Source organism: Suncus etruscus, chromosome 7 (assembly GCF_024139225.1).
Source record: "Suncus etruscus isolate mSunEtr1 chromosome 7, mSunEtr1.pri.cur, whole genome shotgun sequence".
Lineage (NCBI taxonomy): Eukaryota > Metazoa > Chordata > Mammalia > Eulipotyphla > Soricidae > Suncus > Suncus etruscus.
Window position 1 is genome coordinate 70293430 of NC_064854.1, and position 27728 is coordinate 70321157.

The 27728-nt window shown below is 37.9% G+C and overlaps 1 protein-coding gene across 1 annotated transcript in view; it reads right to left on the reverse strand.

Annotated features, from left to right (window-relative positions):
- Positions 1–27728, reverse strand: part of FAM135A (family with sequence similarity 135 member A) — a 140784-nt gene that overhangs the window by 103925 nt on the left and 9131 nt on the right. The window contains exons 2-4 of the mRNA XM_049776769.1: positions 13525–13612; positions 12637–12805; positions 10737–10852 (exon numbers count right to left, since the gene is read on the reverse strand). Of these exons, the coding sequence (XP_049632726.1) occupies positions 10737–10813 (77 nt within the window). The 5' untranslated portion in view covers positions 10814–10852; positions 12637–12805; positions 13525–13612. The remainder of the gene's footprint in view (positions 1–10736; positions 10853–12636; positions 12806–13524; positions 13613–27728) is intronic.

The following is a 27728-nucleotide window of genomic DNA, read 5'->3' on the forward strand; positions in this document are numbered from 1 at the left end:
GACCATATTCTCTACTGGGGATGAATTATGTCAGATGTGTCCTAGATAGATGTGTGCCTTATACCTGTTGTATTTTTCTCTAGCTCTTTACCCTATTTCTATTAATTCTATTGTTATAATCCATCATTATAATCCTTCAGACTAAACTTCCAAAATCCCTCATATCTCACAAAAGCAAAAATATGGCAAAACTGAAACAAAAGCAAGTTTCCATTTTGAAGAACAAAAGGGAGTAGATATACCCTAGCTATTACAACTTTTTGCAAAAGTTAATTACCTCCAAAATAAAAAAATTACAATATCTCCTATGGAGAACAAGTTACTTTCTATACAAGTGCTTCTATTAGGTTGGAGAGATAGCATGGAGGTATCTTATATGCAGAAGGTCAGTGGTTCGAATCCTGGCATTCCATTGGTCTCCCGAGCCTGCCAGGAGCGATTTCTGAGCAGAGCCAGGAGTAACCCTTGAGCGCTGCCAGGTATGACCCAAAAACCAAAAAAAAAAAAAAAACAAAAACAAAACAAAAAAAAAACAAGTGCTTCTATTCCATCTGTATGATATAGAATCAAGTTTAAGGCAGATCTCTACCATTAAATATGTATTCTTTAAAGAGGCAAGGCACAATAATGAAGAAAATATTATGTTCTAATAATGGAGTAAATATGAGAAAACAGTTAACAAGAGAGGGTGTGGATGACTGTAAGGTAGAAAACTATCTTCCTAATAGCACTCATTATTTTGAAAACCTTACAGATAACTTGGGAGTTTTGTATAAACTCATTATCACTACTCCTGAATCAGGTATCTTTTTTCCAAGGTTATAATAAAATTATCAATATTCAAACAACTCAAAATGAAATTTCCTGACCCTTGGCACACAGCCATTTTAAATCAAAAATATGCTTCCCATAAATTTAACAACTTCAGATTTGTGTTAACAGACAAATTATTTTGTTCATAACATTTAAAAACTCTTCTGGTATAGAACTTAGATTGTAGGGATCTATAGAGTTTTCCAAATTAATTTTATCCCATGGTTTTGTGACATTATTAAAATATAAGAAAAAGTGAATCTATAATATCTCACTCTTTCTAAATCATAAATGCTCTTAACCTTACAGATGCACACTTTACAACAAAGAAAGGTTGTCAATACACAACTAAGAAAAGTTACAGAAGCTACATACATAATGGTTTTATAGGTATCTAGATCCGAATTAAAATTTAAAACTAAAGTATCAAGACAGTATTTTCAGCATTTCCCTTTTTACTTATTATATGCAATGTGCTGGATACTGACTGCTTCACTGCTGTACATAAAACCATCAAACTGTAATTAACATTTTACATTTCTTTTTAAAGAATACAAGTCATCATCAAAGTTCCAACTTTTCTAAAAATCTGAAAATATCTAACCTAGTCTACTTCCTGCCAAAAGAAACTTACAGTATTTTTTGTACCATTAGATACAACCCTCTCCCCCTCCAAGATGGGGGAAGTGTCTCTTTGTGGCTTAGTAAGCAAATGCCACCTGGAGCTGAAGCCTTAGTGCAGGAGAGGAGAGCATATACTAGCCACTTGACATCTGTGGTGATACGACCCCTTTATTGCACAGACATACCACATAGAATGAGCAATCAGGTTAACACACTTTAACCGTCACATATAAAGCTTTTTTAAGTTTATTTGATCACTTCTACAATGTACTATTTTTTTTTTCTTGTTTTCCTCGTCTAAAAACTATGTTCATTTTATAGTCAGGTGCGCTTTATAGAGTGAAACGCAAATAGAGTTTAGAGAGTTTATAGAGTTAACGCAAATCTAGAAACAAATTACTAATATTCTAAGTCTACAGTCAATGAATTGTGAAACATGATGATTTTGAGATGATTTTCTTAACCAAACTGTAGCAATAAAAAACAAAACTATATCAAAACACATTATTTCAACTAGCTCCACCCTCTCTTACCATCAGGGATTGAACTCAGGGCCTCACATAGGCATTACTCTACCTCAGAGTCACATTCCTGGTCCCTAGTTCTTTTCCTAATAGCAAGACTTGCCAATTAAAAAAAATTAGAATTTACATTCCAGCAAAAACATTTCATCTCTTTTTGTTTTGGGGCCACACACGGCAGCGCTTAGGGGTTACTCCTGGCTCTCTACTCAGAAATCATTCCTGGCAGCTTTGGGAGACTACATGGGATGCTAGAGATTGAATCTGGGTCAGCCATATACAAAGCAAATGCCCTACCTACTGTATATTGCTCCAGCCTTTAATCTCTTTCTGATCCAGTAATAAATATTTGCAGATGAGCTATTCTGAATAGCACTATCATAAAGCATTCTAAAAGAAATAGATTCTAATAATTATGCTGTGGTCTCTCCAAAGAGATGAACTATTCTCCCCAATTTAATATCTAACTAAAATTACTAGTTTTAACTTAATCCCAGTCTCTTATTCCTTATGCACTTAAGAATAGATGCTCAAAAAGCATTTCACCCAACCCCATATAGTTAAAAACAATTATTTCCTCGCCTTTGGAACCATGATTTCAAATGTTTTACATTCATTTGGGAAGTCATCTTGTAAGCAGTTACTTCTAGTATACAAAAAAAAAAATCTCAAAAATAGGTCTGGAGGAGCTAAAGAGATGACACAGAATTTAAAGTATTTGCCTTGTATATGCTAGCCTAAGTTCAACTCCCAGAATCCTATTTGGTCTTCTAGACCAGTCAGGAGTGATCAGTGAGCATTGAGTATGGACTGAAGGCTTCCCTGTCTCCCAAAAGACAACTAGTATATGGTTCAAAAAGTGCATGCCTTCCAAGCGTATTACTTAGGTTTCATCTCAGTGTGCAAATAATAAAATCTCAAAATTGAACACCAATTTGTATTTGAAATTCATAGATCAACTGTATTTTTAAAATGTTAAAGATTCAAACAAAAAAAATAAAGCTTTTATTTAGATGAGATATTTTACTTTATAATTAAGAAAAATGTAATTACAGCATTAAAAATTCTATAAATAAAAGTAATTTCCATCTTTCCTCAAAATTCAAGATTTAAAATACTGAGTTTAGGGGCTCTCGATCAGTGATCAAGGACCACAAAAGCCACTCCCAATGAAAGCCTACTCTGCAGATCTGACTGTTCAAATACTTGGCTTTACCAAAAATGTTGCTTGGGCATGGTGGTGCTGGGGCTAACAGGGAACCTAATGGTGCTTCAGGGTCCAACCATTAGGGCCACACCTAACAATACTAGAAAGGGAGAATGAGGTACCTACAATCAAATTTGAGGCCAGGTGCATGCAAGATATATGTTCTAGTCCTTTTGTGATATTACCCTGACTCTGAAAAAGTAACCTTTTTTTTAAAGTATTGACTAGCTATTGCACTCAACAAGAAAATACATAACTTTTCATTTAAGGAGTTACTATACTCAATTCAGCCTGCTGGAAAGAGACACTGTGGGAAAAAATCGAAGAGTCCCAAACAAAGCCATTTAAGACACTTCAGACCACAGCTAAAATATAAGTTAACTTCAAATGCTTCAAAAAGCTCAGTTCAGCTCGACTAGCTCCAAACAACCTACAAAGCCAAAAGAAACAAAGTCACTTGAGTCATTTAAAAGGATTTAGAATTCTGAAGAGTGGGAAAGATACCAGAGCTAAAGCACAAATCAAAATTAATTAGAAATCACAGAAAACCCTCACCAGTCACCAACCAGACTAAGAGACCCATGCATCCCTATATCTGAAGGACTGATGACTGCAGAACATGAATGAGTGGTATCTAGACAAGAGATCCACAACAAATATGAAGCTGTCAGAGGTGGACAGAGATAGACCCATTTGTCATTAAAATCAATGAACTAAAATCAATGAAATAAAAAGGATTTCTGGAAGAAATTGTTCTAAGTTAAAAAAAAAAGTCTTAGGGTAGCTTCATTTGAATTTAACCACTTCCCTTTCATGAAACTGATTAAATCAAGCAAACTGATTAAAAAAAAAAGTCTACCCAAGCTTATGGATGAGGAACCATATTTGATTCATTTCCAGAGTAACAGAGTAAATCTAGGGGTCTGATGTGAATTCTAGTTTTATGTGTTTTTTGTTTTGCTTTTTGAGCCACACCTGGTGCCGCTCAGGGGTCACTCCGGGCTATGTGATCCTGGCTTGGAGAACAACATGGGACACTGAGGTCGGTCCTAGGTCAGCCACGTGCAAGGCCAATGCCCTATCACTGTGCAACGCTCAGGCCCCTATGTGACTTTTTAGTTTGGAAAAACTAATAGTGGAGTTAAGCTGGAGCTAAGAGACATCTTATGTGACTGCTTACCAAATAGACTTGGTCCTTCCTAATCTACACATGACTATTAACACACAAGCTGTACCCTTACAGCCAAAAAATACTCTGCCAGTTTAGCTAATTAGCAAGGAAGAAATTCCTTGCCTACCGTATTCCCATTTGGCCCCATAAGTCATGTTCTGTAATGAGGCCCCCAACTTTTCAGTCTTCTCTCCATAAAGGTTTCACAGCTGAGGTTGACTGCCTTAGTGCAACCCAGCAACTCTCAGCAACCCCTAAGCTAGGGACCCACCTTTTCTAGCCACCTTGGCTGGCACCCAAGGAAGACCTGGAGACTGGGGGAAGAGGGGATGGCCCCCAAACCCCCAAGCTAGGGAGAAGGACCTCGGCCTGAAGTTTCCCCAGACCCCATGCCGGTTAGAGCTAGCTTCCAGATCAAGAAAGTATTTGGTGGAGAACCGGAAGCCAGACATCTGCCCGCCATCCTCCCTGTGCCCTTCCGCCCCCATGCTGGGGGAGAGGTGGGGAGCAAAGCTAAAAAAGCCTTTGGCATGGCGGAGGCCCGCCAAACCCCATGCTGGCAAAAACTTCTGGTTCCCATGATGGAAAGAGATCCTTCAAGAGCTGGAAGCCCGGAAGTTCAAAGCCCCATACTCTGACACCGTGTGTGTGTGTGTGTGTGTGTGTGTGTGTGTGTGTGTGTGTGTGTGTGTGTGTGTGTGTGTGTGTGAGAGAGAGAGAGAGTTTATTAGGGTTTTTCGGGGGATTACTCCTGAGTTACTCCTGAGTGGAGGATTCCTTCCTGGCAATTCATTTTTTTTCTTTTTCCAATTTTTTATTTTTTTATTTTAGAACTCCTATTTTCTTTATTTTTATTTAAATTATTTTTTATTGTGACTGAAGTTCATTTACACAGAATTATTTACGATACATAGTGACAATGAATGAAGGGCATTCCCACCACCAATGTTATCCTCCCTCCACTCCTTCCCAGCATGTCTCCCACATCTCCCTCCTTTACCCCCCAGAATCCTACTGCAAATGGTCTCCGCCTTACAGCTTGTTATAGGTTGGGTATCTATTCTGTTTGGTGTTCCAGTCTGGTCATTTTTTTATTTACACTACATGTTCATATGACTGGTCCTGGTATCATTCTTTTCTCCCCTCAATTTATGAGGCTGAATGATTTAAATTATGCTATTCTGTTGGAGGTAAAAAGGTTAAGGAAAAGAGGATAAAAAATTTGGTATTAACTACTAAAAAAAAAAATCACCGAATAATATCCACAAAAGTGGAAAAAAAAGAAAAAAGTGGAAGAAAAAGAAGAAAAATAATATAAAAAAAAAAACAAACAAAAATTAAAACAACACCAGAAAAAGTGCTGCAGTGGCAGGGTTTGTGTTACCCCCCCCCTTTTTTTTTGTATAGGCACAGCAAGTATTGGGGAAGGAAGGAAATTCCCGTGGCCTAAGAGATTCAGGGTTTCTCCACTCTTGAAGCATATTGTCATGGGAACAACCACTGGCTCCATACCTTCTCATTGCCATATCCCAGGGTTGTTTTCTTTTTCTTTTTCTTTTTTTTTTGTGGTGTCAGGAACCTTTCTTCTCTGTTGTGGATGAGAAAATAAAGCCACTATAGCAAGCAACTTGGTATTTGCGCAGGTCCCAGGACAGGGTTCTAGAGGTACTGTTCCACCATTGTTGGTGTGTTCAGTTTTCTGTATCATGTGCTCCATGTTTTTGCTCGTTCCCTAAGCTGAAGTCTAGGAAATTATGGTTCCAATGGTTCTGCTCAGTCTCTGTTGTCAGAATTGGGCCTCTGTACTAAGAAGTCTTGATTTTTGTAAAAGACCTGGGCTATAGCCTAGGGTAGGTTTTCCTTAATGGTCTCAAGGTACGTTCTGTTCAGTCACAGTTGTCTGACACCATTTTTACTATGCTCCTTTGACTCTAATCTTTAAAAAAAAAAATTTTTTTTTGATGTTAAACTAATATGCATGTGCATGGAATTATAAAAAAATAGTAAACATTCAATGTTTAAGGAGTTACATAAATTTTATGGCTTTAGATTGCTTTGTGAACTGCTAAGAAATATAATGTACTACAATCTGGGAACTTGAGTGACAAAGTAATTGTGCATGGGTTCTGTTTTATTTTTCTTAATGTTTTTTTGACTGAAAGTTCAAAATTAAGGTGTCAGCAAGGGGATTTCTTCTGATAATTCTGTTTATGGGTGATTGTCTTTCCACTGTAACTTTACCTTATTCCCTTTCTTTGCATTTTTTTCTCATAAAAATAAAAAAATTAAAAACAAAAACAAAAACAAAACAAGGTTTCACAGTTGCTCATAGCATTCTATGCCCACAGCATTCTAGGGACTCCCAAGCATGATTAAGCCTCTTTCACATTCAGTTGCTACCTACTGGTGATACAGGTTCCTTAAATTTGGTGAACAGGTAGCTCCTGCCCCCAACACAATGTTAAATATTTGGTTACAGGTCAATTCTGTTTGATCTTGGTCTCATCCCCAAAATACTCAAACTCTACCCCACAAGCAACTACCCAGATCTTTTTGATCATGCTATTAGAGTTGCTGCCATATGCTCACAAACAAAATTTCCCCAGTACTAACACAGGAATGCATGCTGTTGGTACTAGACATTTGTGACTGCATTCTTCCAGTTATTACCTGCTTACCTCACACCCCAGCATTATTGCTGGGAACTAGCAAATGTGAATGCTGGATCAGCATCACAAGCCACTAAACTCTGCTACTGCAGCCACACCATTGTAGCTAATCACCTTAAGCACACACCCTGCTTTCCTTAATCCCTTTACCCTGTGTTCCCTAAACACAGAAACACACACCCTGTTGTAATTCTCCCTGGTCCCCCAATATCATACTGGATTGGCTGACAGAGTCTACACCTTACTATTACTCCACTTTACTCTCCCCTAATATAAATCCCTTTCCCACCTACAATAAACTGAGTTACTTCCCCCAAGTGGCTAGTGGATGCTTCTTTGTGAGTACTCCTACTTGCCTGAAATCCAGCCCCACCAGTGACTTCTATGGAGTGACTCTTACCTCACCAGTGAGTTCTATCTACATCTTGGGATCTGACCTTACATTTACTCTCCATATTCTTGATCCCCACAATTCAGAAGAGCTACTAGCTAAAATTTGAATTTCTAAAATCCCAAATGCCAACGAGTTTTGCCTAAATGCAGACTTTAGCACTAACCCTAGTTATAATGAAAATGCAGGAAACATACACCTGAATTGATCGATGAAGACAAAAGCTTACATAGTCAAGGCAATCCTGCAAAAATAAGATGGGAAGAAAGGGCTCTGTGACCTTAAACTAGACTGGAGGTAATATCAAAACAGTTACCAGAATATAAGTAGATAATCAAACCAGTGGAATAGAATTGAGAGCCCACAAATAAATCCACAAACATGGACAGTTTATTTGTGAAGAAGGAGACAATCTCTTACACTGTGCACAAGTTAACATAAAAATAATTAAAGATATTATTAGACTTGATAAATAAATCATATTAAAGAAAACATAGCCAAAACTATACATAATATTCACTTTCAGGAACTGAACTCATGACTAGTGCATGCAAAGCATAAATTCCAGCCCATTGCATCTCTCTGGTCTTTGTAGGAAGCTTTAAGGAAATAAGTCTACACATTTTTGACCCCAAATGGTAGCACTTACACCTACAGTCCAGGCTATTTGTTGAAATATCAGTAGATATAAATTTTAGAGCAAATAATGAATTATATGAGACATATATAAAGCACAATACAATTTTAAAGGGAGTTTTGCTGATGGAAGAGCCACCGACCTACACTCCTGGGATAATCTTGTGAAATGCCAGAGCAATAGCTCAGTGGTAGGGCGTTTGCCTTGTACGTGGCTGACCAGGACATTTCTGCGTTTAATCCCTGGCGTCCCATATGGTCCCCTGAGCCAGAAGCGACTTCTGAGCTCATAGCCAAGAGTAACCTCTGAGAGTCACCGAGTGTGGCCCAAACCCCTCCCCCCCAAATAAGATGTGATGGCAATAATAAGTTTACCTGTGGTCACTTCCTAAGACTCGTGACTCTGTTATGAGTACAAGCCCAGACTAGACCTGACAAAGGATCAGAGACCATGTGAAGTACAACAGTTATATAGCTGCATTGATTTTTCAACAAGATGACAAAGTCAAACTAAGTAATTTTACTTACAAATCTTACAATTTACAAATAAGTAAAACTCAATAAAAAATTTCCAAGAATATCATGTTAAATGAAGAAGCTCCGAGAGAGGGACTAACAAAGACAATCTCTTTTATATGTGGAATATAACAGAAACACAGTAGCGTAATATCAATTGCCAAAAGGCAACAGAAACTGAGACCTGACCTTTAGTAGGATGCAAAACACAGGATAAGGTATGGGCAATAGGCAGGAGATGAGAACACTGAGGTAACAGAGAAAGGAGGTGGACACTCTGGGAAGAGAGTGATAAGCTGAAATGTGTAAGGCATGAAACCCTATCAGTAACAGTATTATAAATCACAGTGCCTTATAAAAAGAACAAAACCTGCCATAAAGATAAGGGGATGTTGGGGAAGTGAGAGGGAAACTGGGGACATTGGTGGAGGGAAGCTAACACTGGTGACGAGATTTGTGTTGGAACAGTGTATGTTTGAAACTCAATCATAAATAACTTTGTGAATCATGGTGCCTTAAAAATATTAAAAAGCGGCCGGAGCAGTGGTGCTAGAGGTAAGGTATTTGCCTTGCAAGCGCTAGCATAGGACAAACTACAGTTCGATCCCCTAGCATCCCATATGGTCCCCCAAGCCAGGAGCGATTTCTGAGCCAGGAAGTAACCCCTGAGTGTCACTGGGTATGCCCCCCAAAAACAAACAAACAAAAATTAAAAAGAAAATTAAAAAAAAGGAAAATATCTCTTACCCTTTTACACGCCACAGCCACATTATGATCTTTAGATTTTTAATCCTTAGGTAATGCAAGTACTTCTGAGACATACCCTTTGCCTCCAATCATCCATATAAGTATTAGTCTAATATATAATTTCTTCAAAACCATCCATTGTTACCTTATCCCTAGTGCCACTTCACAGATATTAAAGCCTTTTATTGTGGGAGGAGAAATAGCACAGTAACAAGAGCATTTGCCTTGCATATGGCCGAGCCAGGACTGACCCAGGTTCAAGTCCCAGCATCCCATGTGGCCCCTGAACCTGCCAGGAACAATTAACCCTAAACGCCACCAGGTGTAGTCCAAAAACTAAACTCAAACTAACAAAAAGCAAATAAAAGCCCTTCACTGAGGCCAGAGATAGTATGTTAGTATGTAGGGTGCTTGGCTTGAACATGGCAGATTAGGAAAAACCCCCAGCATCCCATCTGATTTGAGTACTACCAAGTAGTGATTCCTGAGTGTAGAGCCAAGAGTAACCCCTGAGAAAAGAAAAGAAAAGAAAAGAAAAGAAAAGAAAAGAAAAGAAAAGAAAAGAAAAGAAAAGAAAAAAGAAGAAAAGGAGAAGAGAAGAAAAAAAAAGAAAAAGGGAATGGGGAATGGAAAGGAAAGGGGTAAGGAATGGGAAAGGGGAAGAAAGGGAAGGTTAAGGAATAGAAGGGGGCGGGGAGGGAAGGGAAAGGGCAGGGCAGAGAAAAGGAAGGGAAAGGGCAGGGCAGGGAAGGGGCTGGAGTGACAGCAAAGCAGTAAGGCATTTGCCTTGCAAGCAGCCAATACAGGATGGACTCTGGTTCATATTCCAGCATCCCATATGGTCCCCTGAGATGCCAGGCGTGACTTCTGAGTCAGAGCCAAAAGTTACTCCTGAGTGTTGCTGGGTGTGACCCAAAAAACAGAAATAAAAATAAAATAAAATAAAAGCCCTTTACCAACATTGTGTCTCCTTTAAAAATCTTTTCACCTGCAATTCTAGTAAATATACAATCTTCTAAATATTTCTTTAATATAACATGATCATTCTTATTTTCAAAGCTTAATTCATACTGCTCTTGACTCCTAAAGGAGTCTTCTGTCTTGGAGATTATAAAAAGGCCTGTCACTTTCAGAGCAAAGAATCCTCTCAATTAGAGACTTCAATAAGCAAATTGAGAAGCAACTGCTCTGGGGGCATAAGAACCCAAGCTGGAATACTGTTGAAAGGTTGATGTGGTAGCAGTTGTATTAGTGTTTATATTGATGACGACTGTTGGCTGGATTTTCCAAATGGCTTTCCTCTAAGACCCTGGCCTCCTTCCTACCTGTTTTGTCCTACTAAAATCCTTCACAGAAAACCCCTATCTGGACTGAGTTGTTTCTGTGTGAAAACAGGAGAAAAGCATTTTCATTATACATACTTTTACATTTAAATACATACCCTCGCTGAAACAAATCCACATTGTAGAACTTGTTTAACTCCACAGAGAATTCTACCATTGCTTGAACTTCACTCATTTTTATTTTATACTGAGAAGACAAATCTGGTAACGGCACCTTGTTAGATGGGAAAAAAAATGAAGACAACAAAAAATGGGAGCTCACAGAACATTATTACTTAAGCATATTGTAAAGTATGACACCTAAAAAGAAAATAAAAATGTTTGTTATGGGGCCAGAGTGGTGGCACAAGCAGTAGGGCTTTTGCCTTGAATGCGCTAACCTAGGATGGGAGCACGTGCTAATCCAGGGTGGACCACGGTTATATCCCCTGGCATCCCATATGGTCATTTAAGCCAGGAGCCATTTCTGAGCACACAGCCAGGAGTAACCCCTGAACATTACCGGGCGTGGTCCCAAAACTAGGAAAAATAAATGTGTGTTGAGTATACCTAACATATAATCCAACTATCACCTGAATCTATAAATACCTACTAATAACACATTAAACAATGGTACTATATAATTTATGCCCTGTTGGGAAGCTTTCTCTAAAACTTTTCCTTTGGGACATCTATAATATAGCAAACTAGTGAAAAAAAATCAAAACAACTTGACTTTATAAATCACAGACAAAATACTTTTTGTTTTGTTTCTTTTTGGCCTTAATTCTAACCGTAAGGCAAACAAAACAGCTTTTGTTTAGTTTTTAATCTTGTTTTAGGGCCAGGTTTAGAGGTGCTCAAGATATACTCCAGGCTTTGGTGGGGTTGTTTCTGGCAGTGCTTGGGAAACAATGCAGTATTAGGAATGAACCCTGAGCCCTGCATACAAAATACATACTCTACTCCATTTAGTTATCTTCCTGGACCCCATATAGCAACATTTTAATAAAATATTAGGTTACTTTTTTCCAGCTAGGTAAAGCATTTAAAGATACTCATTTGGAGGCCTTACACAGGGCTAACAATAAGTCAGTCCCTGAGCAGCACAAGGTATGACTCCCAAACCCTCCATCCAAAAGGTACTTATTTGAAAATCGCATTATTATTGTGATTATATGCTTTACAATTATTTCAATATTTATGTTTTCAGTATAAAATGTTACTCCTGACCACCTAAACTCACAACCCTGAACTGGGTAACCTAAGTAATTATTCTTTAATTAAATACATTTCCATTTATTATAAAGTCTAAATTATTGATTTTCAAAAAAAATGCAAACAACTAAAAAGAAAACCCAATTCTACTGACTTATATATGCTGACCTATCGTTGATACATGTAACTAACTACACAATTTCTGTAAAAATAATTTATAATTAACTATAACACTATGAATACTATAATTTATACTATCTCATACTGGACATTTCAAAAGTTTTTAATCTTTGCACTAACTGGGCATTGCTGAATACCAGATCTGTCCATCCCTCCTGCAACCTTTCTGTCCTTTATTCTTTTTCTACCATCCCTCCTTCCTTTTTCCAAAAATGATTTTATTTCAGAAAGAAATTACATATAAAAAGGAAACAGAGATAAGATCTTACGTATATGGGAGTAAATCTAGGGAAGTCAATGGCTATTAATATAGAAAGCCACATGATTAAAAAGACAGTAAGAGAAAATGGCAGGCATCCTTTCTTCTAACTGAGGTAAGCCCCACACCTTGCACATCTAGCTTTGTGAGAAAAGCTACAGAGCCAACAAGCCAGAGCTGGGTTCAAACCCAGGGCCTCATACATGGAAGGCAAGTGCTATTCAACTGAGATACATACCCATCTTGCAAATGTTATAAAAAAAAAAATAAGGCCATTGGGCAATTTAACATGTGTGTAGACATAAAATTATAATCTAATGCATGACTATTTTTTTTAAAAATCACTGAATAATAATTCTTACCAATAAAGCATGCTTCAAAAACCAATTCAGAATAAGAAAATGCTGATAGACAATTCTCTGTGAATCTTCTGTCTGTGTGTCTTCCAAACAATCACAATGCTGTCTTTGTTCCAGACTACTTTTGAAAGATGTTTACATAGCAAAGTCTCAAGTGAGACAGTCTGTCAACCTGTAACAAAGGGAAGATTTGTTTAGGGGAAAGCAACACCCCCCTCCAAGACATAACTCAGCAGGCTTACTGTCCACTACAGGTTCCCTGTTTCCTGTAAAACAACTTACTCACATGCAGGTATTGTCTGATATTCTAAGAACTGCTGCTACTGCTGTGTGTGAGCCATCTTTTCTTTTGATCTAGGAATCTCAAAGGATCTACTCACATCAGTGACATTGTGGCCAGATAACTTGTTAACTTGTATGTGGGATAAATTCTCAGCTCCTCCAAAGTTCTTGCAACAGCACTTCACAGAAATTTGGCTGACTAATTTTTTAAGGCATTATGAGTTACAGTACTGGTTTTATAATACAATGTTTCATACATACACCACACCCTTCATCAATGTACCAGCCTCAATCTACTCTTCCATCTACCCTCTTCCCAACACAGCAAACTCTGTTTTACAGATCAGTTCTCAGGTTCTGTTGTTTTTGTATAAACATTCTACTTTACTATGTGTTAAAACATGGGGGAGGGGCTGGAGAGATAGTACAGTGGGTAAGGCACTTGCCTTGAATGTGGCCAACCCCATTCAATCTCTGGCCCTGAAAGGTCCCTTGAGCATCACCAGGAGTGATTCCTTAGTGCAGAGTTAGAAAGTAACAATGGGCAAAACTGGGTGTGGCCTAAACAAAACAAAACATATATATAGTGGGGTAAAAGCATTTACTCACCTCTGCTGGTCAAATATTCACTTTAACATGATTAAATAACCAATTGTGTATTTCCAGTTATTGATTCCTGTTAAAAATATTGTTCCTCCTATGAGAAAGAAAAAATTAACATGTCAAACAACATAATAGACATAGAAAGAATCCATTTCAATGAAACCTGTTTTATTTAAACATTTTGAGAATTTCCATAACAGACATATATTCTACGTAAGGCTTAAGAATTATATATATATATATTTTTTGTTTGTTTTTGTTTTTGTTTTGTTTTTTTGTTTTGGGATCACATCTGGCAGCGTTCAGGCTCTATGCTCAGAAATCACTCCTGGAAGGCTCAGGGGACCTTATGGGATGCTGGGATTCAAACCACCATCCTTCTGCATGAAAGGCAGACACCTTACCTCCATGCTATCTCTCTGGCCCTAAGAATAATATTTTAAAGATTATTTTCACTTATACTTTCCCTGATATCAGCATTAATAATATTTGTCAAGAACTGAAAAACTCAGTATGTGAAATAAAAAACTCACAGGAAAGCCTCACCAGCAGAGTAACAGCTGCTGAGGACAGAATCAGTGAGATGGAAGATGAGCTGCATAACACCTTAAGACAAGAAAAGTTGGGAAAGAACCTTAAAATAAATAAAAAGAGATGGAAAATTCCTCAAAATAAACTAAAAAAAAATACACCTTTGAAATAAATTCAACCGAAACACGTAAAATCTATAGGGTCGGGGCCGGGAAGGTGGCACTAGAGGTAAGGTGTCTGCCTTGCAAGCTCTAGAGTAGGACGGACCACGATTCGATCCCCCCGGTGTCCCATATGGTCCTCCCAAGCCAGGGGTGATTTCTGAGCGCATAGCCAGGAATAACCCCTGAGCGTCAAATGGAGGAGGGGAGGAGAGGAAGAGAGGAGGAGGGAAGGAGGGGAGGAGGGGAAGAGAGGAGGAGGAGGGGAGGAGAGGAGAAGGAGGGGAGGAGAGGAGGAGGAGAGGAGGAGAGGAGGAGGAGAGGAGGAGAGGAGAGGGTAGAGGAGGAGAGGAGAGGGTAGAGGAGGAGAGAAAGAAGGGGAGAGAGGGGGAGGGAGAGAGAGAGAGAGGGGGGGAGGGAGAGAGAGAGAGAGAGAGAGAGAGAGAGAGAGAGAGAGAGAGAGAGAGAGAGAGAGAGAGAGAACATAAACACTATATGGCTTTTCAACCCCTCCCAATCTCAATACATACTCTTCTCCAATGTATATGGGACACTCTCCAAAACATTCTCACATAATGGGCCAAAACATACTCCTCTCCTACAATACTATATTATCCCTATAACACCCTAACAACACCTTTAAGAAAGACCTTAATCAACTGTCATTGGCTGGCAGTTTGTCTGGGGGTTAAACCCCAACCCCCAGTGAAGTGGGGGAGGGGGCTGAGAGATGGGAGTTGTGAAGTGGCAGTTGGTGGAGCAGAGAAAACTATTTCTACTCCTGTCTGTGGCTTGCTCTGATGTCTACATCTACAGGCTTAAGTTGTATTTTTCTGGATAGTTTTCTTTTTTGCCTTGTTTACCTGTTCCTTGTACCAGGCCATCAATCTGACTTTACCCTGGTCCCAAACCCAGCTCTCTTCTCTCTCTCTCCCCCTATCTCTCCTGGCTTAGGGGTTTGTCATAAAGCTCCTAGCCACTCTACACTCCCTGTTTATTAAAATAGACTTAAAGAAACATCTTGTTCCAGATTCTTGCCTGCTTGGCCTCCAGCAAGTCAAGATCCCCACGTACACTGACAGCCTAACTTTATAAATATAATCAAGAGGATAGAAATATTGTCAGACCATGATGCTTGAAAATAGAAGTACTGTATTTGCCGGCATATAAGACGACCCTTCAACCCATGAAAAACTTCCTAGAAGTCTTAAAAGTAAGTTACTTCTTAAAAGTAAGAGGGGTGCGGATCACTCGTCCCTGAAGCTGGAACAAGTTTCAGCATGCCATATACCAGCATATAATATGACTCCTGACTTTTAGGAAGTTTTTCATGGGTTGAAGGGTCGTCTTATACGCCAGCAAATATGATAAATTACAAACAACTAGTTTTAACCCCTAGAAAATAAACAGCTCACTAGTGAGCAATAAGTGGGTCAGAGAAAATCAAAAAGGTCAAGATCTTGGGACCAGAGCGATATCACAGTGGTAGGGTGTTTGCCTTGCAAGTGGCCAACCCAGGATGGACCCAGGTTTGATCCCTGTCATCCATATATGTATGGTCCCCCAAGCCTGCCAGGAGCAATTTCTGAGCTCAGAGCTAGGAGTAACTGGAGTCACCACAGAGTGTGGCCCCAAAAACACAAACAAAAATGTTAAGATCTATTAGTTTTTTTCATCTTCATGTTTTCCTGTGTATTCATTTTGCTGTTTAATTTCCCACATAAAAATATCTAAGGAAACAAGACTTTAAGAAGAAATGATCAGGGACAGGCCAGAGTAGTAAGAAGTGTTTGCCTTGAAAATGCAGCTGGCCCAGATTTAATCTCTGACACCCCATATGGTCCTCTGAGCCCATCTGGAGTGATTTCTAAGTACACTTCCAGGGTAAGTCCTGAGCCTGATTAGGTGCCACCCCGGTCAAAACCCAAAAATTGAACAAAAAATTTAAGAGGCTAGAAGGCAAAAAAAAAAAAAAGAAGAAAAAAGAAAAATCAAAAGCTGTCAGCAACTAAGGAGATACATTTTCTAAAAAACAAACAAACAAAAAATCCTGTTCTTTCCCATTAGTGGCCCAACACTAACAGAAGTTGCTAATTTTCAAGAAGTTGGAAAACCTTTTTTTCTAAAGGTAAAATAATTTTAAAATTCTCCAAATGTTTAGATGCTGCTAATTAGTTAAAAATCGAACAGAAACTAAAACAAATCTATCTAAATTCATCTCCAGGGAAAATTTGCTCAAAATTTTTCATTTCTAATTTTAACAGATTTCTACATTACTCAGTTAATAAGGTAAAAACATTTTTCATGAAACAGACAAAACCCCAGCCTTCTCTCCAGAATGAAAGGAAATAGTAAGGTTTTTAATTCCTATTACCCAAATGATGGCCAAGAAACACTCCTTTGCAAGAAATTCCCCCATATCCACTAGAACCCTTGAGTTTCATGACCTGAGTTTGTTCAGATTTGTTACTTTTGGGATGGGGAGGGGGGAGCATGGGGTGGTGATGCTGGGATGGAAGTGTATACTGGTGTGTGTTTGCTGATGTGTGTGCTGGTGTGTGAGTGTGTGTCAATTCTAGCAGCACTCAGGGCTTGTGTGTGTGTGTCAATTCTAGCAGCACTCAGGGCTTACTCCTGGGCTTTGTACTCAGGTGTGTGTGTGTGTGTGTGTGTGTGTGTGTGTGTGTGTGTGTGTGTGTGTGTGTGTGTGTGTGTGTGTGTGTGTGTGAATTCTAGCAGCACTCAGGGCTTACTCCTGGGCTTTGTACTCAGGTGTGTGTGTGTGTGTGTGTGTGTGTGTGTGTGTGTGTGTGTGTGTGTGTGTGTGTGTGTGTGTGTGTGTGTGTGTGTGTGTGTCAATTCTAGCAGCACTCAGGGCTTACTCCTGGCTTTGTACTCAGGGATCCCTACTGATCTAACCCAGGTTGCCTAGTACAAGGCAAGCACTATTACCCCTTTCCTGTTTATTTAGGTCCAGATCTGTGACTTTAATCACAGCCTTTGGCACTTTGAGAATCAGCACTTACTTAAGATTGTATTAAGAGTATCCCTTATCTTTATGTTTGTTTTGCGTATCCAGAATGTCCATTTTGTATTCTTCCCTTTCCCACACCCCTACAAAGCTCATTTTTACTCCTTAACTCTCTCACCCCCACCAAACATCACTAATCCACATTACTCTGTTTAACTTTAGTACTGCACAATCCTAATCACAGACCAAAGCCGTGCATTGTGTGTGACAACCCCAAACTGTTTCAAAAGACATAAAATGGACACGTATTTCTTTAGAATATTTTGTTTTTTCTCTGACAACTATAAGTCTTACTAAATATTCTCTTATACAGTGATGATTCTAACCACTTTTTATCTTCTCTTTATGAGCTGTTCAACAAGGAATTTTGTTGAAAGAGTCCCCCAGTTTAATGCTTATGACTGAACCATGTCATGGGGATTGTTGGACTTGTTCTTATGGCCCCCATATGCGCCAATAACGCCACGTGGCATTGCTCCTTTTTTGCATAGGCACATTTAAAATGGGAAAATACTATACATACAAATAAGATCCTATCTAATAGAGATTGGAACACACAAATCTTATAGTGCAAAGGGACCTTACACTCTGAACATTGACATAACGACCTTGCACAGGCCTCAGAAGAAAGGGCATTTTCCATTCACCCCTGAACCAGGGAAGCCATCCACGAAACATCCAGATTTGTCTATAACATAACCTGGAAGCAATCCTCTACCACGGAAGACCCTACCACTGCTCAGACATCGACCTGCTCAAAAGAGACTTCCCTTAACACTGAGAAGACTTAACAACAACGACCTGCTTACAGGACAGGATTCTCTGCATTGCCCTTTAATGGTGAGGTGAAACAAGAGGACGTTCTACATCCTGACTTCAATGTAGGATATGCAGATTCCAGGATATTTAATACAGAAACATGATACCAACAACAGAGACTGTGTGAAAAATAAGTGTGTTGGCACTACAGACAATGTCTTGGATTGGACGATCTAGCTTGTCTGGAGCCTAGAGTTGGTCTTATGCCAGGAAACTTCAGGGGTCGGGTCTCTTTGTATTTAGGCCAAGGTTATTCCTTTCCATTCCCCTCATATTTTGTTGGGCATATGCAAACAACAATTGCCACTCTAACACCGTTTTTACTGTGCTTCTTTGACTCTAATCCTTAAAAAAAAAAAAACACTTAAAATTTGAGGTTAACTTAAGTTATTATGCATGTACATGGAAATGTAAAAAATACTATGCCTCTAATGTTTAAGGAGTTACGTAAGTTTTATGGCTTTAGATTGCCTTGTGTGCTGTTAAGAAATATTATAATGTGTTACAATCTGGGGACTTGAGGGACAAAGTAATTGTACATGGATTCTGTTTTATTTATCTTAATGTTCTTTGGCTGAAAGTTCAAAGTTAAGATATTAGCAGATATCTTAAGATATCTTCTGAGAATTATGTTATGGGTGATTGTCCTTCCACTGTAACTTTACCTTGTCCTCTTTCTTTGCATCTTTGTTCTCATAATTAAAAATAAAAAAAAATTAAAAAAATTAAAAAAGATTGTATTTCCACAGCCTTTGGCACTTTGAGAATCAGCACTTAAGATTGTATTTCCCATTCTTCTGGTCTTGACAAAGTAACTACACAAAATAATTTGAGGACAAGATACTCAAACAGAAACTATCTCAATAATGGATAAGAAGTAGATCTCGACTCTATGGCAAGGGATTTTTCCATCAAACCTCATTAAAGGGTACAATATGATAATTAACATCTCAAGAAAAGTTGACTGATTTCCAAAGAAACAGTTACTGACTAATCAGAAACACATTCCTAGAGCTGTTCTGTTAGCAAGAAGGCCACAAACCACACCTGACTTGTAAACAACTGAAATATAATTAGTATAACTGAGGACAGAGTTTTTTGTTTTTGTTTTATTTTTAGAAGGGGAGGAGGGAGAGGAAGAGGAGGAGGAAGAAAAGGAGGAAGAAGAGAAGGAAAAGGGGAGAAAGAGGAAGAGGAGAGGAAGAGAAGGGGAGGAGGAAAAGTGAGGGGAGGGGGAGAAGGAGAGGAGAAGGAAGAAGAAAAGGAGGATGAAGAAAAGGAGGGGAGGAAGAGCTAGGACAGAGTTTTTAAAAATGAATTTAAATACAAAAAATGTAAGAATTATAAAATAAATGTACTAATTAAAATGTGTCAACTTATATACTGTATTTAAAATACTTAAAACCTAGGGCTGAAATGATAGCAGTGTTTGCCTTACATGAGGCCTACCTGGGTTCAATCTCCTGCATCCATATGGTCCCCCAGCCTGCCAACAGTGATTTCTGAGCACACAGCCAGGAGTAACAAACACCTGGCGATGCCAGGTTTGGTTTGGCCCCCAAACCAAAATAAATAACAAAAATTCCTATATACTTCATACATAAAGCTATAATTACTGATATGTTTTATGGACTACATTCTGAAATATCATTTTGAATGTTAGATTAACTTTCTATTATCCATTTATTTTTACTTTTTAAATAACTTGCAACAAAAGTAACACTAGGTGCATAAAAATAACATAAAAACAGCCCTAAGACTACAGGGCTGTTTTCTGGCACATTGGGTCAGCAGAGAGAGCTCTCTGATATGCACAAAGGAAAGAGTCCAGATATATATATATAGATCTCTCTCTCTCTCTCTCTCTCTCTCTCTCTCTCTCTCTCTCTCTCTCTCTCTCTCTCTATATATATATATATATATATATATATATATATATGTGGAGGATGCTCCACATCATTTACAGAGATTCGTAAATAATAACTAACCACTCTGAGCACAGTCTAAATTCACAAGTGTTTCAGAAACCTAAAAGGAATGAAGTATTATGAGAAACTTGAGAGACACAGCTCAGAAACTCCTCAAGTGGCCTATAGAACTCAAGTGACTTCGACATAGGATCTGTGCAAAAGCCAAGATCTCTAATTACTGAAGCCTGACTGTGACAACTGTGATTGAGGAGAACTTTTCCTGAAACCATAAAGCAAGACTGGGAATAGACAACTTAATATGACTGGAGCTTGTTGTTTGGTCTTATGGCAGTATGCTTCATGGGTAGACATCTTGTTTATAGGCCAAAGGTTTTTAATTTTTATTTTCCTCAACTTTTGCTGTACCTATGCAAAAAAACTGCCACCCCGTTTTTTATATTTTAGATAGGGGCTTCCACCTTTTTCATAGAACCTTAAGACATTACTTTGTTTTACCTCATTTTTCTTAATTTTTCTATAAAATTAAAGAGAAAAAAAATGGGGGCCAGGGGCCAAGTGATCTCAGGTGCATTGGTAGAGATAAAAAAGGACAGAACTAAATATCCAAGCCAAAGTTAACAACAATAGAATCAAGAGACCTAAGCATTAACAATCTAAACTTAAATGGGCCTGTTATACTGGCAGGCCAGGGGACAAAGGATGCACTCTGGGAACACTGCTGGAGGGAGGTGGACATTGGTGGTGGGATTGTCCCTGAATCACTGTATGTCTGGATGAAGAACTTTTTATAGTCCTTCATTTATTGAAACAATGGTTTCAATAATATAAAACACAATAAAGTAAAGAACTCAAGAGATGCTAGATCCTCCTCACATTAAACAAATAACTAACAAACTTAACTTGAAATATTAACTCAAATAAATACCCTGGGGTTTTTCTTTTTCCTAAGACTGAGGGTGGGGCATACCCATGCTCTGTGGTTATTTTGGCTCTGCACTCAGAAATTATTTCTGGTGGTGTTCAAAGGACCATACAGGAGGGCCAGGAATCGAATCCAAGTTATCCACGTGCAAAGCAAGGAACTTATGCACTGTATTATCACTCCAGCCCCAAAATTGAAGTATATTACCTAGCAATGAAGGGGCCACTTTTATCAATTAAAGAGCCAATAGTTCCAGCATCTGAATTCATGCCCAGGTAAGCAACCATGGGAACAAATGAATTCCTATGGCTGCTTTTAAGAGTTCCCATCACTGCAGAAGTCTGAAACACAGTTCAAATAATGATGTCCAATTCTTTTTGGTAGGAAGGGAAAGAATAGAGAGGGATGCTGGGTGGTGTCAAAGATGGATTTCAGGTCTCCTGTATGCAAGGCAAGCACTTTACCAATAAATTCACCTATAAAATCCAAATTTAGATAGACATTAGCTATAAAGATAATATAACACAACACCTCATCTATGCCCTATTTCCCCCTAATAATTTCATAGAAGCGGGAAATGTTGGCAATCAAAATATATATTTTTAGTAAGTAAATCATTTACTTTATTCCAATTTTAGAAAAAATACAATTCCTAAAAAATAATACAGTAATGACAATCTTACAAAAACAGAACTATCCTAAAATTTTCAAGAAACTACAAAAGCTCCCCCAAAGCCACAGCAATCTTAAGAAAGAATATCAAAATCACAGAGATAGTTATAATGAAAACAATATGGCAATGGCATAAAGGCAGACATATAGACCAACAAAGATCTACATGATCTACAGTTATACCCCCATGCAGACATGACATAGTAATTAACTTATAGCCGGATGGCCAAGTATATACAGTGAGGAAAGGATAGACTCCAGTAAATATTGGTAGGAATACTACTTATAAGCAAAATAAAACTTATGCCACAACAAAATAAATCAACATCAAATGGAGTAATATTTAAATGTACCACCAAAACCCACAAAACTCTTAAAAGAAAACATAGGGAAGCAAACTCTTAGTCTTAATGATTGTTTTGTGAACCTAACACACACACACAAAAAAAGCAACCAAAGCAAAAATAAACTTGACACTTCAGTAACTAAATGCTTCTACATAAAAAAATGAGTCCAGGGGCCAGAGTGATAGCACAGCGGTAGGGTGTTTGCCTTAGACACAGAAGGACCGTGGTTTGAATCCCAACATCCCATATGGTCCCCCAGCCAGGAGTGATTTCTGAGTGCAGAGCCAGGAGTAGACCCTGAGCACTGCCGGGTGTGACCCCAAAACCAAAAAAAAAAAAAAAAAAATGAGTCCAACAATAAAACAAAAAGGCAAGGTACAGATGAATTATTTGCAAATCATATGTCCAGGAGGGGTTAATATTCAAAATACATTAAATATATATACAATTCAACAGCAAAAACCTAAACAATATAGTAGGTGGATTTGACCAGTTACCAAAAATACATGTACAAATGGCCAATAAATACATGAAAATATGTTCAATGCCTTTAATAATCAGAGAAATGCAAAATAAAAACTACAATTAACACATCACACTGCTAGAAAGGATATTATTAAAAAGATAAGAAGTAGGAAGTACTGTAGAGAACTGAGAAAAGGTTATCCCAGTGTAGTGCAGATGAAAATACATATTGATACAGTGATTATGCAAAAATAGTAATAAAATCAGAAGAACAAATATCATTTATATATGGCATTTAGAGTAATAGGACAAAGGAATGCTTATCAAAGGCAGGAATACCTAGATTAACCTTAACCCTAGATTATAGAATTAAGGACAGAAAAGAAAAATAATAAATAGGGAAATAAGAAAAGGCAAACGAGAGATGAAGGTAAAAGTGACAGGGGTCAGCGGCCTCAAATATACTGGCAGTGTAGAGGTATGGTATAGATACATATCTAATGCTGAAAATATGAAACCCCAAACTATAATAGCCAAGCTTAAAAATGTGTCTGCCAAAAAGGTAGACTGTTAAGTGGGAGAGAACATGGGAACAATGGCTAGAGGGAAGTAGGACACTGGTGGAATTGGTGTTAAGGACATTGTATTTTTCCTGAAAGCAATTTGGTAAAAACAGGATAATGATTTAAAAAAACCACCACCACCACCATCACCACCATAAGCTCACAGATATGAATAACAGATTGCAGATTGCTAAAGGCAAGGCAAAGAGGGATGCTGGATGTTGAACCGAGGAGTTAAAAGGTACAAACTGTCATTAAAAAATACGTGCAACATAATGACTATAATAATACTTATTGTAAATCTGAAAATTGCTGAGCAGATCTTAAAGATTCTCATCCCAAGAAGATAAGTTTTATAAATATTGTGACTGGCTTACAATATATACATATGTTGAATCACTATGTATAAACCTGAAACTAATACTCTATCAATTACACCTCAAAAATTTTGAGCTTTTTGGCGAGAGAAATAGCATGAGGTAGAGCATTTGCCTTTCATGCAGAAGGATGGTGGTTCGAATCCCGGCATCCCATATGGTCCCCCGAGGCTCCTGCCAGGAGCAATTTCTGAGTGTAGAGCCAGGAGCAACCCCTGAGTGTTGCCAGGTATGACCCAAAAACCAAAAATAAAATTTTTTTTGGAGCTTTCTCTGTAAACTTGTATTCTCTCTTAAGTAAGTATCTTGCTTGTCTGTTATACTCCAGAGAAGTGGACACAAGAAAGAAGGCCATGTCTTGTACATGTATTTCCTCTTTTTCTTGTCCTGCATCTTTCTAAGCAAGTTTTATTCAATAAAAACTCACCAAAAAAAAAAAAAAAGAAAGAAAGAGAGGGAGGGAGGGAGGGAGGGAAAAGAAAAGAAAAGAAAAGAAAAGAAAAGAAAAGAAAAGAAAAGAAAAGAAAAGAAAAGAAAAGAAAAGAAAAGAGGTGGGTGGAGGTGGCCTGGGATAGTTTGAAGGATAAAATAACTGCCTTACCAGTGTGATGATATCTTAAATTCAATCCCTGAACTGCCATGCCCCCCCTCCTTGCACTAATAACTAACAAACCCAATCCAATTCAGCAGCACCAATGCACTAACGTTTAGGATCCCTGGTGCCACAACCAAGTATGTAATAACTGGAGCTGTCACTAAAATCTATGAAGTCTAGAAGCACCAACAACCAAGTATGCATGACAACCCCTTGGACCTTATCGAACAGCATTAAAGGGAAGAGAAAGGTAATTTTACACCAGTAGTTTTAGTTACATTATTTTATTTACTTATCAAAAATTATGAAAATCACTATTACTCCTTTCATAAGTAGGAAACTAAAGAGCAGAAAGTTTACAGTAAAGTCAGGAAATGATAAAAAACAAAAACAACAAAATGACAAACCCCTTAAATGAGTAAAAATCCACAGGCAACATTTGAAATTGCATAATTCTACAGTCCACACTTGAATTGCTATAGAATTTAGTGATCAGCAAGAAATGAGAAAAATATGGCCCTACAAAAAGAAAAAAAATAAGAATTTAATATTAATGAAAAAAATAATTTCATAAATTAGTCTAAGGGGGCCGGGCGGTGGCGCTAAAGGTAAGGTGCCTGCCTTCCCTGCGCTAGCCTTGGACGGACCGCGGTTCGATCCCCCGGTGTCCCATATGGTCCCCCAAGCCAGGAGCAACTTCTGAGCGCATAGCCAGGAGTAACCCCTGAGCGTTACCGGGTGCGGCCCCAAAAAAAAAAAATTAGTCTAAGTTTTCATGTAATGAACATTTATTTCTAATTATGAGATCTTCACTTTTCCCTCAGCCTACCTCATATCTACACACATGAAAACTAAGTTTAAAGAGACTGTTATCTTCTAGTTTATCATAAAATTGAGTGTCAACCGTGTCTAATAAATGTGAGACAAACACAGAATTAAATTTAGATTAAGAAGTACTCTTAGGCTGGAGAGTAGTATAACTGTAAGTCACGAAGAACATTAATAATAACTTTGAGAGTATTTCCCTTGTTGACTTACATGACAAGCTTTTAAAAACAGAATGCAGCCTTTATTGCTCACTAAAGTCACTCTGAAATTATACAGAAAATAAGAAAATTGAACTTAATGTAAAATAATTGAACTTAACATAATTGTTCATAAAAATATTCAGGGATAAATTTATGTTATAAAATAAATGTGTCAGTAATATAATACAAAATTCCTATGAATATATCATGCAGGAAACTGGAAACTGTATGCATGTATAAATTATATACATTTGTAAAGTAGAGCCCATATTACCCCCGCCCCCAAAGGCAACTCTTATTTGTGATAACAAAGAACTAATCAACATCTATTTCCAACTTTAGGTAACTAACCCCAATTTTTTAAATATTTTTTCTAAGTGGTTTTCTCAACAAGGAAAACTCAGGAAAAATAATATTTAAAATCCTCCATAATTAAGGAGACAGTGAGCCAAGCCTCTGCCCTGCCAAAGCCACACTTGTTGCTTCCATCAACCCAGAATCATTGTTTCCCCAGTGACCCTGCCTCATCACTGACCCTCTACGATTCCCTATGGAGAAATCAAGCTGACCACAATTCAAGTATGCCAGATTTGGGGCTGATATCATCAGAGCTTTTTAAAGTGAGTGGGGGCACCCTCCCCTCATATCTTCCTTCTTCCAGGAGGTCTGAGAGCTGAGTATATGTCACTAAAAGTTGTAGTATCAGTAATAGTGCTTTGAATTTATCAATAACTTCATTTGTTTGATACTGTCATTCTTAAAGGAACACCCCAATTTAACAGAATGAATAGCTAACAGCTTACTACGCCTTCTGCCACTGTATTAATAAGTTCATTGGAGATACAAAATTTTCACAATATGTTTGCTACTGTATTTTTTCTTTTTTTTTATTTAAACACCTTGATTACATACATGATTGTGTTTGGGTTTCAGTCATATAAATAACACCACCCATCACCAGTGCAACATTCCCATCACCAATGTCCAAAGTCTCCCTCCTCCCCACCCGACCCCCGCCTGTACTCTAAACAGGCTCTCCATTTCCCTCATACATTCTCATTATTAGGACAGTTCAAAACGTAGTTATTTCTCTAACTAAACTCATCACTCTTTGTGGTGAGCTTCCTGAGGTGAGCTGTAACTTCCAGCTCTTTTCTCTTTTGTGTCTGAAAATTATTATTGCAAGAATGTCTTTCATTTTTCTTAAAACCCATAGATGAGTGAGACCATTCTGCATTTTTCTCTCTCTCTCTGACTTATTTCACTCAACATAATAGATTCCATGTACATCCATGTATAGGAAAATTTCATGACTTCATCTCTCCTGACAGCTGCATAATATTCCATTGTGTATATGTACCACAGTTTCTTTAGCCATTCGTCTGTTGAAGGGCATCTTGGTTGTTTCCAGAATCTTGCTATGGTAAATAGTGCTGCAATGAATATAGGTGTAAGGAAGGGGTTTTTGTATTGTATTTTTCTGTTCCTAGGGTATATTCCTAGGAGTGGTATAGCTGGATCGTATGGGAGCTCGATTTCCAGTTTTTGGAGGAATCTCCATATTGCTTTCCATAAAGGTTGAACTAGAGGGCATTCCCACCAGCAGTGGATAATAGTTCCTTTCCCTCCACATCCCCGCCAACACTGTTTATTCTCATTCTTTGTGATGTGTGCCATTCTCTGTGGTGTGAGGTGGTATCTCATCGTTGTTTTGATTTGCACCTCCCTGATGATTAGTGATGTGGAGCATTTTTTCATGTGTCTTTTGGCCATTTGTATTTCTTCTTACCTTATTTAAAGAAGCAGAAAGTTCGTTCCCTCTTGCTATTATGCCTAAGGACCAACACTACACTTCCTATGTGAATCATTCAGCACACCCTGGTTTTGGGGGGCGGGTGAGTATTACTCATTCCTGTTTCTTTCTTTTTGCCTTTTTTTCTTCTTTTTCACTTTATTTTTTCTTTCTGTTTTTTTTTCAATAACTTTGTTTCCACTTATTTGGAAACAAATGTATTATGAATAAATATGTCAATACTATATGTGATGAATTTTCTTTAAATAGGTATATAAATAAAACCCTCCTATGATTTACGGGCAGCTTGTTAACATCAAAAGCAAGTGTCAAGCACCACAGTTGTAAAACAACAATGAATGAAGCAGTTGCATTCTACAAGGTAACTTCAAAGGGATTCAATGAATATTCAATTGAAATTATATAAGAACTATTAATAAAACTGCAGCAAAAGGGTTTTCATAATGCCAAAAATTGGCATATACTAACAATGACAAACTTCTAAATTGACAACATAAAACAGAAATACTTTTAATATCATGGATTCTCTGCAAGCAAAATTCCATAAAAGGGAATGTAACATAATTTTTTTCAAAATGTTTTTAAACATTCATGAAGACTGTTTCATTGACAACAAAATGACCAAATCGTTTATTCAAACAGGATATTGGAACTTGGGCCACACCCAGCATAGCTGGCTCAGGGGAAGAATATGAAATACCAGGGATTGAACCAGGTTGCCTGCATGTAAAACAAGTACCCTAACCACTGTTCTATCTTTCTAGCCACCAGAAATTATTTTTAAAAGGCATAATGAGCTGGACAACTTCTTATTCCTGTTTAGAAAAAGGAAATAAATTTTTAAAATTAAATTTAGTACCTCACTGTTAACCATGTATATATGGTTAAAAATTCATCTTTAAAAATTAAATGATAAGTGTCTGGAGTGGTAGTACAGCAAGCAGTTCATTTACCT